The sequence below is a fragment of the Melanerpes formicivorus genome, unplaced genomic scaffold (genome assembly GCF_026170545.1).
Source record: "Melanerpes formicivorus ecotype bairdi unplaced genomic scaffold, bMelFor1.0.p_v2 SCAF_51, whole genome shotgun sequence".
Classification (NCBI taxonomy): domain Eukaryota; kingdom Metazoa; phylum Chordata; class Aves; order Piciformes; family Picidae; genus Melanerpes; species Melanerpes formicivorus.
The window spans coordinates 3,775,244-3,794,663 of NW_027142403.1; the positions used below are offsets into that span (position 1 = coordinate 3,775,244).

Sequence of the window (19,420 nt, forward strand, 5' to 3'; positions counted from 1 at the left end):
TGAAGGTTTCAGGTTGAGGGTAACTAAATAAACGTTTCAGGCGCCCAAGTCCCACTGGGGGTCTGAAATGGAGAGCAAAAACTGGTTGTGCAGTTATTAATTTCTTTTTTTTAATTCCCATGTGGGTGTTGGGTTTTCCCATGTATTCTTTCTCCATTCTAGCCAAAATAAGAAAATGGGAAACCTACACATTAATTCCATAGAAATAAAGCTCTATTTCACTAGATGCAAGATACAAATGTTCACAATGCTCTCGGGTCTTAACAGCCATTTCTAATGCACAGGGACGAGCTCCCAGCTGAATTGCTATTAGTGCCCAATATTCAACCTTGAAATGAGATGTTATAAAAGGATTTTCAGTGTTTGTGATATTTAAGTACCAACATTATGGTACAGTTTTTTATGGCAGAAAATGTTTGCACGTAAGCTACTTCAGTCAGAATGGCACAATGGCATCGACACAGGTCTACTGGACAGAACAACCTCTTCCTTGTCCCTAGAGACCAGAATTCCTGGGACTTCAGTTTGCCTCAGCTCAGTTTGCTTTAGTGTGACTACAGTCAATCAGATGAAAAGATCAATAAAAACATTAGACTGCTCTCCAAATTCTTTATCTGGAAATAAAGAGACAGAGCTGATACCAATATTTTCATGCTCTAACTCCAAATTTTAAGAGCAGGCAAAGTATAAACTCTTTACAAGTGAGAATTTATTTGCTATGGAGATTGCTAGTCTCATCTGCAAAACCAGAAGAATGCTTCTGTTTCTGATGCAAAACAATTTGCTTGAAGTTCTTCCTTTTGGACCTTAGTTTCTGCTGTCTTTACAGGTCCCAGAGTAACATTAGTCTCACCTCAAGTTTCTGTTTACATCTGTGACTCCTTTGTAGACAGCACTAGGCACAAATCTATTACAGCTAAACTTTGTGTTGTTCTCTGACTTTAATATATGGACATAGTTATTTTTGGTTAGTGGGTTTTTTTTTTTTATATGAAGGCCTGAAATGTGTGACACTTGACACACTTGACTCCTCTCACCTTCAGAATGGTGCAAGAAAGGGTGTTTTTAATTATTTTCCTAATTTCATAAATGTCATCTGTTCTCAGGCATGTGAATATGTCAGTCTTTTGAGGAGCTAGGCAGCTAAAATTTTTCTAGTTACCACTGGACAATAGTATTGGAAGCAGGAATCAGTGTAAAACCTAATTAAGATTCAGCCTAGTACAGTGACTGAAGTAATTCAGAAGCAAGAATGAGTAAGGATACAGGCAGAAGAGTAAACCAATGCAAGATACAGAATTTGTAGGAGCTCTACAGGTCAGCCTGGGGGTTGTACAAAAGAAGCAAAGCTAAACCAAAAAGGATTAATGTCCTGACAAAAATGTGAAATTGAACAAGTGTAGAGAACAATACATTAACTGAAAAATAGAGATGGAATGTATGGAGGTAATTGAAGCACCAGACTCATGGCTCCCGATTCAGCAAGAGTTGAAGTTAAGTTTAAGTATGCTCTGAATTCCCACAGAAGCTAAACCCATGGTTAAAATCCTGCTTGTGCTTATATGCTGAATTTCTACTACAGAAGACTACTAGTCTTCTCCTTCAGCTTTCACTGAGCTATTGGATTCACTACATCCAGGGAACTTAGACTGCTCAGTGCTTCGCAACCCTGCTTTTGTTTCAGAGTACCAAATCCATACTTACAAGACATAGTTTGTCTTTAATATTTTTCTGACTCTACTTGAAGGACCTTTGTAGTAGCAGGCAGTGATCCAATAAACATGAACTTGTTCAAGGGTAGGAGACAGTATGAGATCCTCCCTAATATTGTCCTTCTCCATGTTACCATGTTTAAAAACACCCAACAAATAGCTTTATTTCTTCCCCAGTGTGCCTGTAGTGTTTCACATATACAATGCAGTAAAAAAGTAAAGGGAGATGGTTCTTGGAATTCTACTGCCATTTTCCCCTGATAATGACTTTAGGCACAGTGTAATTAACAGATGTTTCTTACCAAAAAATAAGCCAGAACTAAATGTTAAGTGTTTATTATCTTTTAAAAACACAAACAGATCAGCAACCAAATGACTCTGGAGTGTCAAATGAATGTGCTTTATTTACAGTCATGAGGCTCCTATCTAAAGTGAATTAAAAATTAATCTTGGGTAAATCTGTCATGGTGGTTTTGTAAATGTGTTTCTGGGGATGAGATTAATTACATCCATTGATGTGAATAATACACAATCAATACCCATTTTCCTTTCTAAAGGGATGACATTAAATCTATTCTGGAAGGGGGAAATTGTTGTTATTCTTAAAAATGCAATCAAAAAGCCAGCAGAATAGGCAATTGAGGAAAAAATGAAAGCAGAGGAGAAGAAGGATTCTTACTGAAAGTAAGATGGGGCAGAGGCCAATTGTACCAGGTTTAACGAGGCCAAGTGCCTAGTCCTGCACTTGGGTCAGAACAACTCCCTGCAGTGTCACAGACTTGGGGTAGGGTGGCTGGAAAGCTGCCCAACAGAAAAAGACCTGGGGGTGCTGGCTGACACCTGTCTGAACATGAGCCAGCAGTGTGCTCAGTGTGCCAAGGTGGCCACAAGCATCCTGGCCTAAATCAGTGTAGCAAGCAGATCTAAGGAAGTGATTGCTCCCCTGTACTTGGTACTGATGAGGCCACACTTCAAATAGTGGTTTCAGGTGTGGGTTCCTCACTACAAGAAGCACATTTTGTTGCTGTAGCATGTCCAGAGAAGGGCAACAAAGATGGTGAAGCATCTGGAGAACAGGTCTTATGAGGAGCAGCTGAGGGAACTGGGGTTGTTTAGTCTGCAGAAGGGAAGGCTGAGGGGAGAGCTCATTGCTCTCTACAGCTACCTGAAAGGAGATTGTAGCAAGGTGGAGGTTGGTCTCTTCTCCCAAGTAACATGTGATAGGGCAAAAAGAAAGGGCCTCAAGTTGTGCTAGAGGAGGTTCAGGTTTGATATTAGGAAAAATTTCTTCACTGAAAGGTTTATGAAGTATTGGAACAGGCTGCCCAGGGAAGAGGTTTAGTTGCCATCCCTGGGGGTATTTAAAAGACAGGGGGATGTGACAGTGATATGGTTTAGTGGTGACTTGGAAGTGCCAGGTTAACAGTTGGACTTGATGATCTTACAGATCTGTTCTAACCAAAATGATTTTACAATTCTATTATTTTTTTTTTTGTCTGGAATTTTCTGGGAAAAGAGGTAAATTGATTTAATTACTCTATGGATAGCAGAGAGAAAAATGTGAACTTGAGTACAGATCTGGACTCGTTCACAATTGATTATCTGGGAACAGTGCTTATAATAAGCTTCAGGTGTCTGCTGACATCAAAAAGCAGACATATGGCCCTTGGATGCACATGGAGCACTTGTATTAGCTCACTGGGTGGGCCCTTTGTATTTACTGTCAGAGAAAAACATCTAGTGTGTATGTGACATGTAAAGATTTAACGGATAAGAAGAAGGAGGCACTACCAAAGATCTCATGTGTTACTATCATGATGAAAGCCAAAAATTGTCTGCTTTAAATGCACTTATTCTTTTTCTTCTTCAGAAGAATCATACTCTTCAGAATAAATTCTTATTTCAATTGGAGAACATGGATAAGTAGCTACCAAACTGCAAAATCTCTTATGCTCTTTCAGAACATCCCCTGTCACTGCAGGACTGTTTTCCACAGTCTGTTTTCAGGTGCCCAAGAATCATACAATCATAATTCAGGTTGGAAGGGACCTTCAGGAGTTATATAGTTCAACTCCCAGCTCAAAACCAGCCTGATCACAACAGCTTGTTCAGGGCCACATCCAGTCCTGAACATCTCCAAAGGTTTTAGAACTTCTCCAAGCAATTTGTTCCAGTGTCTGACCACTCTTGTGGTATCTTTTCCCTTTTATCTGGAATTTACCATGTTGCAACTTTGGTCTGTTTTCTATTATGCCATCCCCATGCACCCCTGAGAAGTCTTTAGTTCCATCTTCCAATCCTGCCTGCAGTCAGGAAGCAATGGGTCTCAGCATTCTTTCCTCCAAGCTGAAGATGCCCACCTCTCTGTTTCTTGGTATGCATCATGTTCTGACTGTTTCAAATGCCTTCCAATTGGCTCTCTCCCATATGTCACTAGTGTTTTTGTACTGGAGGGAGCCCAAAGCTGGACACAGTACTCAGATGGAGTCTTACGAAAGTTCACTTCTTTGGTCCTTGTTAATACAGCTCAAGGTGCTATTGCTACAAGGATACACTGCTGACTCACATTCAAACTGTCCACTAGGATGCCCAGTCGTTTTCTCCAGAGCTGCTTTCAAACAACACCTAGGCTGTACTGTTGCACAGGGCTATTCCTTCCCAGATTTAAGATCTTGTAGTTGCTCTAGTTGGACTCCAGAAAGTTCACATCAGCCTGCTTCTGCAGACTATGAAGCTCTCTCTGAATAGCAGCCCTCCCCTCCAGCTGAATTCAGCTTTCAGAATGCAGTTAATGAATGTAAAAGCTAGAGAGCCAGAGTGGGAAAGAAGCCCTGAGCATCAGAAACTTCTCAAGGGAAATGAGGGAAGCAGACAGAGATGACAGTTTCATTTTTCTCTAGAAATTATTTGCAACAGGAAGGAAACATTAGAGAAATGCTCATTTGACTAAGCATTCTTCTATCAGCAGCAAGAAATTTGGTCTTCTGTCTTACTGTCTTCAAAAAAATATTTATATGCTGGTTTCATAAGGTGTGTTGGCAGCTGGCTTTATGAGATTGGTATTGTATGATATTATATCTGTATTTGCTTCCCACAACATTTCAATTCCCTGTTTTGATTTGGTAAAAGAGACAGTTCTCACTCACAAACTAAAATATTACACAGTTCTGTTTGTCCCAGAAGAGATACCTGGGAACTTCCATGGAATGAAATGTGCAGTAGTCTGCAGCTGGTCTATTTAAATTCATTTGGTACTGAAATTTTCTTAGAAGAATGAAGATTCTGAAAGCCAGGGAGACCATCTGGATTCAGCTAATTCTTCAGATTTTTTCTTGAATCAAAGGCATGTATGAAGACAAGCCATGCAAGCAGTCGCATTGCTAATGGAACCATATCCCTAATTCTTTGGCTCTGTAGGTTCCATAAATCTTTCAGGCTTTTAGGGTGTCTAACCTCTGACAGTTTGTCACTGCTTCCGTTGGGCTGGTGTCCCTTTGCAAAATATGTAACCTAGGGCTGCACATGAACCAGTTGTGGTCAGAGAATGTGGCTTCAGGATAACCTTCCAAGACAGATTAAGCAACTTCAGGCTCTGGCTGCTTGTAGGAATTCTGCAAGTTTTCACACTCCTTTTGTAAATCCTCTCACAGATACAGATACCCTTTTTACATGAACAAATAAACCACCCCCCACAGCTTTCACAACAGAAAACAACAAAGGCAGAACTCTCTCTCAGGTCCAGATTATTGATTTATGTGTGGGATGTTCAGACGCTCCTGGTAATGCATGGCACTACTAAGCCACAAATTATTCAAGGAGTGATTTTTCCAGTACACAACAAATACCACTAATGATTAATGATCTTAGGAATGTGCTCTCTGAAGTGCAGAAAAGGATGTTATTGTAGTGATACAACTGCTTCACGTGACCTGTGGCACGAGCCTTGGTGTCTGGTGAATGGAAGACAAAGGAACGCATATAAATCACTTCGGATTCATCTTCCGTTACATGTTACAGGATGTCTTGGTGCTGCAGGGATGATGCGTCTTACAAGCTGACTAGAACCAGCTTTGTCAGAGACATCCTTCCATTGCCTTTGCTTTCATTGAGGTCTCTCTGTGTGTTGCTAAAAGGGGGAAAATATGAAATGTACCAAGATCCTCGTGTATAGCATTCCCTAAACATATGAAAGCCACCTCCTGGCAGCTGTGGCACAAGTATGGGCCAAACACATGAAAAACACTTATCAGAATGTTCCTCTCTTCAGTCAGAGCAACCAGATCTATTCTGGATTCTTGCACTAATTGGTACAAATAATATGGTTGATACGCTCAAGGAGGAAGAGATAACCCTTTGTATGTTTCTTTGTGAAAAAAGCCTTAATAAGCCCTGAGCATAGACTCAGACACAGTTCGCTTTTCAGCATCTTAATAAGGAACAGGAAAGTTGAAACAATTAGTATGCATCATCTAAAGAGTTCTTCAAGCAATTCTGTGGATTGGGCAAGAACAACTCTGAGGTGCTTTTCCTGCCATTTTGGTGAAGTCAGCACTGAACACCACTGACTGGGAAACCAATGACTACTTTAGAGAGCTGTTGGAAGAGAAAGTGAAGAATGAGGATTTCTTCCTTAAGACACATTTTGTTTTGGAATCACTAGAACATCATGAGCACCTGGAGTTGACTTGCAACAGCAGAAAGGGTGAACCACGGGGCCTGTACTGGCTGAGAGGCTAATCACTGGAAGTTGTGGAGTCCTGGGTCGTTTCTGTTTTGTGGTGAGAGTGAGCATGGTCAGTGAAGGACTGAGGCTTCCACTCTGAAGCTGAAAGAAACATGAAACTGTGTCCATGGATGCCACTCCCATCTCTCCTATCACCCTTCCAACCTTGCTGGGAGGAAGCAGGACTGAGGCTGAAGCTTTGGAAACATATACATGACATTTCATCAGCATCTGAAAATTGCATTCCTTTCATCTGTCACTGAAAAACATGCAATGAGGTTCTCCCTTCTATGATGATGGCATTGCAATGGCGATTCTTTGATCCTAACAATAGAGTGCTTCCCCCTCCCCTCCCACCCCTCAATATACTTGACCACCTAGGGCAACTAATTCAGTACAGTAACAGCTACAGTAAGTTGCTGCAAATGTGTTGTCTTCTTGTTGTGATTGTAAGACTTGGAAGTTGTTTATTTTTTATTTCCCATGAGTGAATTTAGCCCCCATAAGGCAAGTCTCTCCAAGTATATACACAATGTTCAGAAGCTAGATGCCAAGAGCTGAAATTGCAATGGCTTGGGATTTTGCAGACAATTCTATGCTTTTCTAGGGCTGGATTTGCAAGTGTGTGTAGAGATCTAGGACGCCAGTTTATGCTTTTCTGTTAAACAGGACCATTCGTGTTTCCAAGGAGCTTTGCTTTTCCAGACAATTTTGCCTCACTTAATCTCTACTTTGGGGAAGGGAGTAAGGAGAAAAAAAAAACAAACAAAAAAAGACAAGGAAAGCAAAGAGGGGGGAAAAAAGGTGAAAATGAGGAAATAAAGAAAAAGGGAGGGGAAAAAAAGAAATGAGGGAAAAAAAAATAAAATTATAGGTAAGAAAGGTGGGGAAAAGAAAGAAAAATAGGGGGAGGGGGAAGGGGGAAGGGAAGGAGAAGGGAAAAAAAACAAAGGGGAAAAAAGATAAGAGAAAAAATAAAGAAGAAAACTAATTTTAAAAGAAAGCAAGGATAAGGGGTGGGGGGAAAGAGTGAGGAGAAAAGAAAAAAAGAAGTTAAATACTCTTCTCCAAGTCATGCAGGAGGACGGGGGCGGAATAACCAAAAAATGTAGGGGCTGCCCGCCCCCCGCACTAAGCCGTTAACCCCGTGCAGGCCTCTCCACGGGAGCCTCCCGCCTTCCCCGCATACCCTTGCCGCGGTCAGGGCGCGGCGAGGGCGGCCGGCGGAGGCTCGCCCCGCGCGGAGGCAGCCGGCGGGTCCGCGCGGTTCCCCCGGCGCCCCGGGCGGCCCGTGGGCGGCAGGAAGAGGGGCAGCCCCGCGGCCCCCGGAAGCGGTTGGGCCGGGCGCGGGGGGCGGCGGGCGGCGCGCGCTGGCTGGCTGGCTCGCAGGCGCGTCCCGCTGGCGGCCGCGGGGCGCAGGGCAGAGACGCGGCCCGGCCCGGCCGCCCCGCAGCCCGCGATGCCCTCGGACTGCCGGCCGCCCTGGCCACGCCGCGGGGCATGGTGAGCCCGGGGTGGCCGCTCCCCGCGGGGACCCGGCAGGCGGTCTTTCTGCTGCGCTTCAGTCTCCTACTGCTGCTGCTACTGCCGCCGCGGGGCACCGGGGCGCAGAAAGGTGGGTGCGAGAACGGGCGGGTAGGGCGGCGGCGGGCGAGCCCGGCTGCCTGCTGAGCGGCGAAAGAAGCGGCGGTCGGGCAGGCGAGGGAAATCGAGCCTCCGAGGCGCTGCTGCAGGGAGAGAGGGACCCCCCTCACTTCTTGATTTTCCCCTTCGGCATGTGGCCCCACACCCTGAGCCAGCCCCATCCCTAACCAACAAAGGGCTAAAGAAGAGCCTCCTTCTTGGAACCCCCCGTTTCTTCCTCCCTGTTCCCCCCCTGTGGGGTGCTGGCCCTGTTGCGCAGCGCCGAGGCTCCCTCAGGCAGCCCCCACGCCCCCAGGTGCGGAGCATTTCGCAGGGCCTGGGCCGCGCGCCCCGCTGTCCTCGAGGTGAGGCCCCTCGGGGCAGCTGGAGGCGGGAGGGCTTCACCCGGGCGGGGCGCGAGCGGGAGGGCCCGGGGGCACGGGGACGCTGACCTGCCGAGGTGGCTTGGGACCGCAAGGGCAGGCGGGGAGGGTGTGGTGGGGTTTGGCGTATTGGACAGCATCCCGTTTCTGGGGACTGCTGGCTGAGCCGCTGGTGACCCCGGGTTTGTCCTCCGCAGGCTGTGTGTGAAGTGGTGTGAGCCAGGCGACGATAAAGAGGAGATTCTCCCTGCTCTGAAAATGAGCTTACACGCCTCCAGGAGTCTGTGGAGAGAGCGCAGTGTGTGCTAGGCAGGGCTTGGGTGTTCGGGTGTTCGGTGATTATTATTTTTTTAAATGGTTTGTTTTTTTCACGTTTGTTTAAAGAAAGCAGCGAGTTTTCTGCTCATCGGGTGGAATAACTGATTGAGCTTTAGCACTTTGAAAATTACGAGGCACAGTTTGGTCACTTCATGGCAGAAGATCAGAGGATGCCTCAGCAGTGTCACTTTGATCATATGCATGGGAGAAAGTGATGGGAGGGAGTGTTTTGACAGCATCTTGAAACTTTGCACTTCTGTGGATACAGACGCTGAGAAGAGAAATGTTGTGGTTTCAGTTCTGCTTGTATTTTGCACTGGTCTTGCTTTGTTTTGGGAAATCCACTCTGTTTCCATATGAATTTCTCTTTACATCTTGAAGAGAGATGAAAATATATTTGAGGTGCACCAAGGGAATTGGAAATACACACACTGTGCTGTTTTAAGCAAAGATTTTAATGCGTTTTTTGGTTGGCAAAAGGTCAGAGATGTGTCCATCAAGCCAATCTAGTCGTGTCAACTTATCTTTTCCTCTTATTTCTAGCTAATACATTTAATTTTAAGTATGTTCCTATACATGTATGCAGCTAATGCTAATAAGCATTTGGCATATCTGATCTGGTGTGGGTTTGTTTTGATTTATAATGAGGGAGGAGAAGACCCATTTGCTTTTGAGAGGAAATTGAGCAATTCTAACATTCGGTCTTTTGAAGGCTGCAGCAAGGTGTTAGCTCATGCTGTAGGCGCCTCACACTCCAAATGCTTGTGCTGACCTGACACTTGTCTGACCTTTTGGTGAGCAGATTGGGTTTGTTATTCTAGGAGAAAACTGAAATAACTAGGCGTGGGAGGAAAGAGTCGTAATTTTCTTCCTGATTATTGAGTCAAGTTGGCTCAGTGAGTGGTCAGAGATGTGCTAGAGGGAGCAAGACCACGCAGAAAAAGTGGGACTTTGTGGACAGCAGGCTTTTAGATGGGTTGTTCATCTTTCTGTACTCTGACAAACTGCTGAAGAGCTCCTACCTGAAATTTCAGTTTACAGCTTCCCTCTAGTTAACTTTCAAAGTTCTCATAGAAGTGTCACTTTTGAGCAGGAGGGGAACCTTCTTTATTGAAAAGCATTGTTTAATTTGGTAACAAAAAGCAGAGTTTCTTGTAAGGTTAGGGTCTCAGTTTTTGTTGAATACAATGCTCTTCAGTATGAGAAACTGTTGGAGCTTCTAAGAAAGCTCTGCTTGTGAGAGGTCATTGCCTTGCCAAAATATTTTCCTTTATCTTATTCCAAAGAAGGTTGGGAAGCCCATATCCTGTGTCTTGTAAGTGCTGCTATAGTTCTGATTTGAGTAAGGAGCCCCATACCAAAATGAAACTGCTGTCTTGCTCATGAAGGGTCTGCTCTTGCTGAGTTAATGTATGCACAGGCTTCTAAGGGAATGTGTGGATTGCCAATGAAAGTACCCAGGGCTTAGGAAATTCCATAGGTAAAGTTGGGTTTTAGTCCTTTTATAACAATGCAATAAGTAATACCATGTAGGAATGTAGCCTTTTCCCCCCTCCCTGTTACCTTGGGGAGGCTGATTCTTTGGTAATAAGCAGCTATTCATTTTCTTCTCTGCTGTTGAACAGCTCTAATCCTCACATACTACACGGTACTTAAATCTTGTTCCGAGGATAGAGTGTTTTCATTTCTCACATGCTTTTCTGTAGCACACCTCCCTCGCACGAGCTGATGTTAAAATAACAGCATGGTTTTGGTCAATGTGAAGCTTGTTTGGAATATTGGGTCAAATGTTCTCTCCACCTTCCAGATAGCTGCAAACAGAGGAATGAAAAAGTGCAGTGACTGCTATGGTGAATGTGCTTGTCATGTAGTGGCCCACTGCATTATCTTGTGAGAGTCAAATGGGATTCTTTTCAGTCTGTCACACTGAGAATCAGTCAGTGTGTGTAATTTGGCATTCTTTGCTCAAGGTCTTGAACTTGAGGGTCTCACTGTCTTGGCAAAGGTGATCATTTTGTATGAAGTTGAGCACCTTCAGAAACACTGAAAAAGGCTCAACACAAAAGTACCCTGTGCTGTATTTCATAGTCATGTGGATCGAGGACTGTCCAGCTGCTGCCTGTGCAAGGCAGCTTCTGTGATTTGGAAACAATTCTGTAGTGATTCTAGCTCCTGGTTACAAGGAAATTGGTATTTGAAAAATACTTGAAGTGTTTTATTTGTTTTCCCTGTAATTAAGCAGGTGTGAATGAAAGCAATCCAGCACCATGCAAGCTTCCTGCTCTTTGTGGATTGCTTTTTGAGAAGCAGTGCTCCTAACAGATGTGCATGTATTGACATGAGTAGCATGTGGCCTCTTCTTCAGTTCAATTCTACCTTTTTTATTGTTTGGATTCAGAAAAACACAGCTAAGAGAGAAATGGATGCTCAGCTTCCCAGGTGGAACTGAGTAAACTCTCAGTGATTCTGAAGGTACAAAAATCGTAGGGCCTGTGGAGCAAGAACTATGTTATCATGCAGATAGATGGTTTGGAAGCCAGCTGTTGGGATTCCTAGCAGATACTGATTTGCCTATAAAAACAAACCCAAGTTGATTCACAAGTGATTTGAAACAGATTTGTTTGCAGCCTTTTCTTAAAAAAATGAACTCTGCTTGTTTTTAACTGTGATTGCCATGTTTTCTTCTAAGCAAATACCAGCCCAGAAGGCTGTTGTTATATACACAAACCTCGTCAAAGGAAGTACAAGAAAGTGATTCATCACTATAACTTGAAAATGTTTGTGCTTCAGTGTAGCAGAGAGAGAGAATTTGTGAATGTGTAGTGCATGATCTTGTTGAAAAGCTAAGTGAAAGAACGAATAGCTCTTTGTATGTTGAACCTAATGAAATGGTTTTCCATGGCCTTGTGTTTTGTGATTGAACTGCAGTATTCCTGGATCCATTGTGCGTTCCCTGTTCCTCTTCAATTCCTCTCTGTGCCTTCTACTCTCTGTAGCACTCCAGGTCTTACTTCTTCTTTGTCCATCTGGCAAAACAGTAAAACAATGGTGGTTTTGACTGTTGCCAGTCCAGAGTTAAGCACATGTTGATTTGTCCTCCTAGCCTGTGCCTTTCTGTAGTACCTGAAATAGTTTGTGGTTGGTCATTCAGATGTTGGTGTCTGAAGCAAGCAACTCTAGCATCTGGTGTGAATTCCTGGCTGCTTACTGTACAGGGATGTCTCAGTGCCTTTGTCACTCAGGTACTGCATTTTGCTTGCAGTATGCTGAGTTCAGAAATTCCTGGTGCTGGAACTAACTGGCTGATTTTTGTGAACTTAATTTCTTTAAACATTGTTTCATTCTTGTGGTCACTAAGTTAACCTTCCAGTTGTGAACTTCAAGCTTGAAAGGATCAAACCATGTCCTCTGATGTAGAAGAGAGGTGGCTTGATTTGGAGAGAAGGAAACGGACAAAGAGAAGGTGAAAACATATCCCTCAGGTGGGCAGGAGGGAGGGAGAGAGGCTGTAGCTTCTCCCAAAATGTCCTGGGAGAGATGATTGCCTTCAGAAATGGAACTGCCAAGTGTTCCATTGCAGGAGTCTCTTTCCTGCTGCAGAGAGTTCCTGACATGTGAACACGAAGTGCTACTACAAACCATCTGCCACATGAGCAACTGTCATGTGTTGCTCTTTGTGCAAGTGCCGTTTTCTGCTCTTGGTAAATTATATTGGGTGGTGGCTCATTGCCCTTTGCATCCATTGGCCTTGAGTGGGCTCATCTGGGGGAAGGAGATTCACAGGTAAACTTAAGAGGAATTATTTTGATTAAGAATACTGCCCCCCACCCCGATCTTTGGCTAAGAGATTTATTATCCCTCAAGCTAGCATTAGAATAAGTGCTTTATGATGTGAAGAGTAGGGCTCTATTGAAGTATTTGGCTTTGCTAATAAGACAGTTTTACTTAAGAATGTGGAGTCTTTTGAGGATGCATTTATGCAGAATACAGAGTCTTGAGGATTCAAGAATTGGTACCATGTCGGTAGGAGTGCTGAGGCAAATCTCCTTTAACCTGGTGCTAAGAGGTACTGAAGAAGTTTTCAAGACTGAAACTTAAAGCTTTGTGAGGTTTGGCTGATAAGTCTGATGATTGAGGTTTCCTGATGCTCTTTCTTACTTCTCAGCATTGTGTCTTGAAGATGGATGTAGTGAGGAGAAGGAGGTGGAGCACTACTCTAGAGACTTGTGTTGAGGAGTGCTGTTCTGGAGGCTAGTGAGCTGGTATTGCATATGTAGACCTAAAAACATGAAAGTTGTTTGCTTTTGAAAACAAGAGTCTCAGCATAGTTGTTTCTCTTTCTCCAGTTACAGCATTATTTGAAGTGGTTAAGTGAATCTGGTAGAAGATACATGTGTGTCTTGCAGTGCCATCCTTTCTGGAAGGTTGCCTCAAAGTACTGAGTCTTTTCAGCACAGGTCATTTTCAGGAGCCTGCTGAGGTTGTGTCTAGCCTACTCCACCCTTCTAAAGAAAGCAGGAATTGCCATGTTGTGTAAACACTTGGAGTTCTCATTCTTAATCCCAGTATGTATTGCATTTTGCTTTGGATTTAAGCAATGCAATGTATTTTGCTTTATATATATGTGTACATGGCTGTACAAGTATCAAGTATCTGAGCTAGTTAAAAAGGTAACATAAATGGCTTTTCAGAAGCTTGTGTGCTCTCATGGTGTGCATCTCAAGACAGTGACTTTCTAGCATATTAGTGCAGTCTGCAGGAAAATTACTTGCCTGCTACTGGACAGAGATGTTTTGTGAGTTGGAGGAACGTTTTCATATGTTCTTCACAAAAGAATAAAACAATCCATCTCCTTCTCTGCAATTCTGTTACCTGCTTTATACTCTGGGAAATGATGCATTAGACTTTTAATGTGATCACTGCTGTTCTGTGTAGTTTCAGTCGTCAGCTAGTTAACTGCTGCCTTGAATGCATCAGCTTTGATAGCTCAAGTAATCATCAGCACAAATGCAGTCCCTGTTGGCAAATGTTTCTAGAGTGGTTATTTTATCCATATTTTGAAAGGCTTGTAAATACACTATTGCAGATCACCCTTGCTCCTCTGAACTGCGCCCTGTGCTTTGGGGAAGCAGTTAGGATTAGCCAGAACTTGTTTTTTAGACAACTGATATCCATCTCCTCTTGCATTTTCTCATGAAGTGTTGATTTTAGATTGATTTCTTTAATCAAATATAGAACACCTGGTATAGCTGAAACCATTGTCCAAGGACAGGCTCTGGATTTGTTACTAAACTGCTTAAGGGGAGCAGGAATTATGTTGATCTAAAAGGCCATGTAGCAACTGCCATTGAAGTAGGTTCTGTAACATTTTCAGCACTGATTTTTGAAGAGAACAGTGTGCTACTGTCTGCAAAGCCTGTTCATTATTGTGGTAAGGTTCTGAAACAGCAGATTTTGCTAAGCTTTGACTTCCATTATTTGAGGCAAATGGCTTGAGCTGTGTTACTCATACTCTGTGTGAGCTTGTTCTCAAGTAATGTCCCCACAATACAAGAAGGAATGGTTAGTGGCCTGCACCCCCCTTTAGATACACAAAAGTCTATGGATCCAGAGGGCATACACCTGACGGTGCCAGGAGAACTAATGGAAGTATTTGCCCAGCCACTTCCCATCATTTACCAGCAGTCCTGGTTAAGTGTGCAGGTCACTGCTGACTGTAGATTGACAAACATAATGCCAGTCTGCAAGAAGGGCTGCAAGGTGAAACCAGGAAATTACAGCCCTGCCAGTTTGACCTTGTTTCTGGAGAAGGGCATGGAACCACATCATCTTGAGTGCTATTACGCAGCATGGGCAGGGCAACCAGGTGATCAGACACAGTCAGCGTGGGTTCATGAACCTCATCCCTGGGTGTGTTGAAGACCAGGTTGGATAAGGCTTTGAGCAACATGGTCTGGTGGGAGGTGTCCCTGCCCCTGGCAAGGGGCTTGGAACTAGATGATTTTTAAGGTCCCCTCCAACTCAAGCCACTCTGTGATTCCTGGAAGCAGAATATGTGTAAATGAGGCTGAAAATCTACTTGTTTGCTTTTAATTTTTGCTAGCATGAAGAGGGTAGTTTGGCTTGTTCACTGGTCTGTGTGTGCCATAGGTGTTCTGCATTTTGACTCAGTCATTATTTTCTTAAAATTATTTGACTGCTGATTTAAGAACCTTTGCTCTTAGTATCTTACTAAAAGTTCTAAGTTTCAGGTGTTCAGCTGAATGACCTTCTGTCTTATATAGTAGAAATTCCATGCATTTTGTCTTTGAAAGGTAGCACAAATGGGAAGGTTTGAGTTTGGCACCATGAAGATACATACAGAGCTGTTGCATTAGTGAATGTTTTTGTGTAAGCTGGATAAAGGTTATGAACTCAGTTGTATCATTATTGGCAGTGGTAATATTGAATGATAAGGAATCCACTTGTGCCATAAATCAAGTAGGTGTATTTTTTAAGACCATCTTAGAAACAGTTGCTTGTTTCATTGGTTGTATTCATAGAGGGTCACAAGTGTGAGAATACCTTCATTTAAAGGAAACCAATACAAGGCAAATTGGGGAATGAATTGCTTTTTGCAACAGATTATGTATTATATTTGATGACACTAGAATTGAAACCATGTTGTTCACTGTAAGAATACCTAAACCAGTCCCTATTGTAATTTTGAAATTAGGGTTGGAAATGGGTGTTAGAAATGAAGATGATGCTGTATGTGACCTACACCTGCAGAAGGAAATACTGGTGTACAGATGTGCAGTGTTTTATCAGCTGGATGACAAACATTGAGGAGGGTTAGAAACTGATACATAAAATCACTGTTCTTGGACTTGCTACATGGTGCAAATCATTGGCACTGCTGTACAGCTCAACAGGGCTATGATGAGCACCAGTGGTGGATGGGGAGGGAAGTTGCAGCAGTTCATACAAGGCAAGATATTACTCCAGCAGCTGGTACTTATATCAGTGTTTACCACCAGTAATGTAGTACCAGTAGTGTGGGCTGTGCATCTCATTTATGGATTGATAATGGAAGAGAGTAAAAGATTAGTGTGAATTACTGGTGTGGTTGGAGAGTTTTTTGACTCTTGACATATGTAAGACTTGCCAACTTTCCTTTGGTCCTTGTGTGGTGAGGAGTTTGAAGACCAATATGACCATGGCTATTGCTTATTCCTATAGCAGTTTGAATTTCCTTCAACTGAGTTTCTGCTGTGTAGCACTTAGAGCACAGCAGTGGTTGTTATAATAAATGTGTTGGTGCAGGTTGCTGAGTAAATGATGTTTTGGGAAGTGGGCAAGCCGCATGTGCTGGACAGTAAACAACATACATCTGTGATTCAGCATGGACAGCAGATTAGGAGAGTGTCTGCATTGTGTATCACTGTAAGCAGAGTCCTCATGTAAATCACTTCCCCATGGCTAGCCTGTCTTTGTAGACTGCTTTTGCCTGCATACTATTTAAGCAAGTCATAGCTCTCTCTGGGAACTTACCCACTTTGTTTCCCTAACATCAGTAAGTGAAAGCTCTGCACCACAGTCTTACCCAGCTGCTCTTTTCTGTTATTTTGAAGTAGTCAGTTTGGCTGGTTAGTTTGGTTAGCAGAAGCAGCAAACATCTTCCCTGCTCTGACAGTTTAATAATTGGAGATAATAGTGTTTTAAAATGCTACCATGTTTTGGATGTTAAATCTAGCAAGGCTGTTACTCTTCTGTGTAAGATTCAGCATCTGGAAGCTAAGGCTGCGTTTCCAGAGATGGTGATTGAAGAGCTGTGTGTACAGACAAAAATAATACAGTGCTAATTATCACTAGCTCAGCATGTGGCAAGCACTGGAAATGAAAACTGTAAAATTTCCTTGTGATGGCCTCCTAAATTTTGTGCTTTTGCTGTAAGAGCCAGTGTCAGCCTCTCACTCCACAGCAGCTCTGTGGGCACTCACATTTTGAAAGGCAAAATGCTTATTGTGCTTTACCTTTTGTCCCGTTCCCATCTTTGTTAAACCTCAGCCTGAAATTTCATTATCCTTCTAATGGTGCCCCACAGCAAGTAAATCAATCCAGGCTGAGACAACTGTAATCCCACCTGCCCTCCTTCCTTTGCCCTACCACTGGCAGTTGCACAATGAGCTGCCTCAGAGAGGTGAGTTGGCTGAAATCTAACACTGTGCCCTGGGAATGGGTAGAGGTTTGACTTCAGCCAGCTCAGTTCCTGAAGCCAGTGCTCCACTCTTGTGTGAGTGGTCTTCCCGAGGGAGGGATGGTTTTTCTGTATCTGGTTAGGATTCAGGGTGGTTTAAAATGCACAACCTGGCAGTGCTGGTGGAAGAAACAGTTGCTAGTGTTTCTTGGCTATCACATTGCCCGAGCCCTCTGTCAGTGCTGCATGTGCACACTGAAATAGATGAGGGGATTGCACTGGGTTAAAGCTAACAGATGTTTTTATCTTAAGCATCTGGTCTGGTTTACCGTTGTGGGTGCAGAAGTGTTTACCTCCAGTGACAGGAAGGGTGTGAGAAAAAGTGGCTAAGAGCAGAGGCAGACAAGGCTTGCTTTTGTCTCTGGCAGCACTAAAGTGCCTTCAAGTGTTTATTGAGCTATGGCCTCACTCGTGGAGGTGTGGGGTATTTTATGTTCTGAAACATCTGTAATGGGATGAAATGCCCAAACCAGTGTGTTACTGAGTCAAAGCAGAGAGCCACAAGGATGCTCAGGGGACTTGGAGCATCTTCCTATGAAGAGAGGCTTAGAGACCTGTGGCTCTTTAGTCTTGAGAAGACTGAGAGGGGATCTGATCAATGTCTACAAATATCTGGGGGGTGGGTGTCAAGTGGAGGGGGCCAATCTCTTTCCAGTGGTGCACAGAAATAAGACAACGGATACAATTTTGAGCATAGAAGGTTTCACCTCAACCTGGGGAGAAACTTCTTTACAGTGAGGGTGACAGCACTGGAACAGACTGCCCAGAGAGGTTGTGGAGTCATCTTCTCTGGAGACTTTCAAATCCCACCTGGATGCATTCCTGTGTGTACTCCCTAAGTGATCCTGCTTTGGCAGGGGTTTGGACCCGACTGTCTCGGGAAGCCCCTTCCAACCTCTGTATTCTGTGTTGATATGAAATGTTGCATGAAGGTGAAGTATGTGCTTATTAAGAGAATTAATTCTGACAGAGGAGCAGATTCCTTTCTGTGGATTTTGGTGGAAACATTAATGAGTTTGGAGGACACAAATGAAAGCATTTGAAAATACCTGAAAAAGCCATCATGTCTCTGTGGTCTTAGTTCCTCAGGGTTATTCATGGAACTGTTTTGCTGGCTGTGTGAAATTTCTTGCCCATGTTGAGAAAAGCAAAAAGTAGATAGAGGGTCTTGTCGTGGCACAATGATAAAGAGCAGGGAAATACAGAGCACAGGAACTAAAGGAAGAGAAGAGGAGAAATTGTAGTAGTGCATTGAGTCAGAAAGCATTGTGTATTTGGAGTTAGAAAGAATGCTTTAAAACATCTTTTTGCTTGCATAACTCTACTAGATTTGGTTCTACCTTTGCTTAAATAAGAAATAATTAATTACTTCCTGTATGTAGTTAGAAATTTGCAGAAAATCATAGCTTTGTGTATGTAAACAACTTGAGTAAACTTCTCAAATGTATGCACATAAAATCTCAAGAAACTCATTGGCTAAACTGAGTCTGTTCAGAAGACAGTGCCACGTTTAGTTTAAGCTGGAGGTTAGGAAGAGGTTCTACACAGAGGGAGTGATTGCACATTGGAATGGGCTGCCTGGGGAGGTGGTGGAGTCACCATCATTGGAGGTGTTTAGGAGGAGACTTGATAGGGTGCTTGGTTGCATGGGTTAGTTGTTTAGGTGGTGTTGGATGATAGGTTGGATGCAATGATCTCGAAGGTCTCTTCCAACCTGGTCTGGTCTTATTCTATTCTATTCTATGCTATGCTATACTATGCTATGCTATTCTATGCTATGCTATGCTATTCTATTCTATTCTATGATCAGTGCTTTGATATGCATCAGTTATGCCTTATATAATCTTACACTGGCTCATGGCTTTATCATTCTCTCCTCCTCTGTAAGAAATGGGAGAGCATTCTTTAGTCCTAAAGATGAATTTTAAACATGCTTTGGTAGTGAGAACAAGATTAGCAGTCACTAACAGCAACGAATCTCAGGGGGAAAAAAGTTCTGATTAATTGACTTCAGCAGCTATAAAGGAAATTAATCTTCTCTGTGAGTTTGAATAGAGCACTTAGCACCAACTCCAGCATCTGTCATTCTATTACATTTTGCATTTTCTTCTTACCCAATGCATTTTGGTATGTTTGTGTTGGTTCAAGTTCTGTATTTTGTTGATGTAAATAAAGAAGTTGGGTATGAGAAAGTGTTTGAAGTGATCTGCATGATTGCAGCAGACATCAACATGCCATAGCCCAGGGGTCATATGTGTTCTGTCAGGATAATTATCCAGACTGCGTACTGCAAAGAGATGAATGGTTCTTCTGATGGCAATAGTCTGCTTTCCTCTACAAGCTTCTTAAGAGGTGTCCATGTTCCTAGCAGATGGTTTGGTGAAGAGAGGAGCTTACTCATGCTTTCTGTGAACGTGGTCCT

The 19,420-nt window shown here is 43.3% G+C and overlaps 1 protein-coding gene across 1 annotated transcript in view; it reads left to right on the plus strand.

Annotated features, from left to right (window-relative positions):
* Positions 1-7,850: 7,850 nt before the first annotated feature.
* DCBLD2 (discoidin, CUB and LCCL domain containing 2) overlaps positions 7,851-19,420 on the plus strand; it is a 39,041-nt gene continuing 27,471 nt past the window's right edge. Inside the window, exon 1 of the mRNA XM_068160665.1 lies at positions 7,851-8,050. Coding sequence (XP_068016766.1) covers positions 7,936-8,050 — 115 coding nt within the window. The 5' untranslated portion in view covers positions 7,851-7,935. The remainder of the gene's footprint in view (positions 8,051-19,420) is intronic.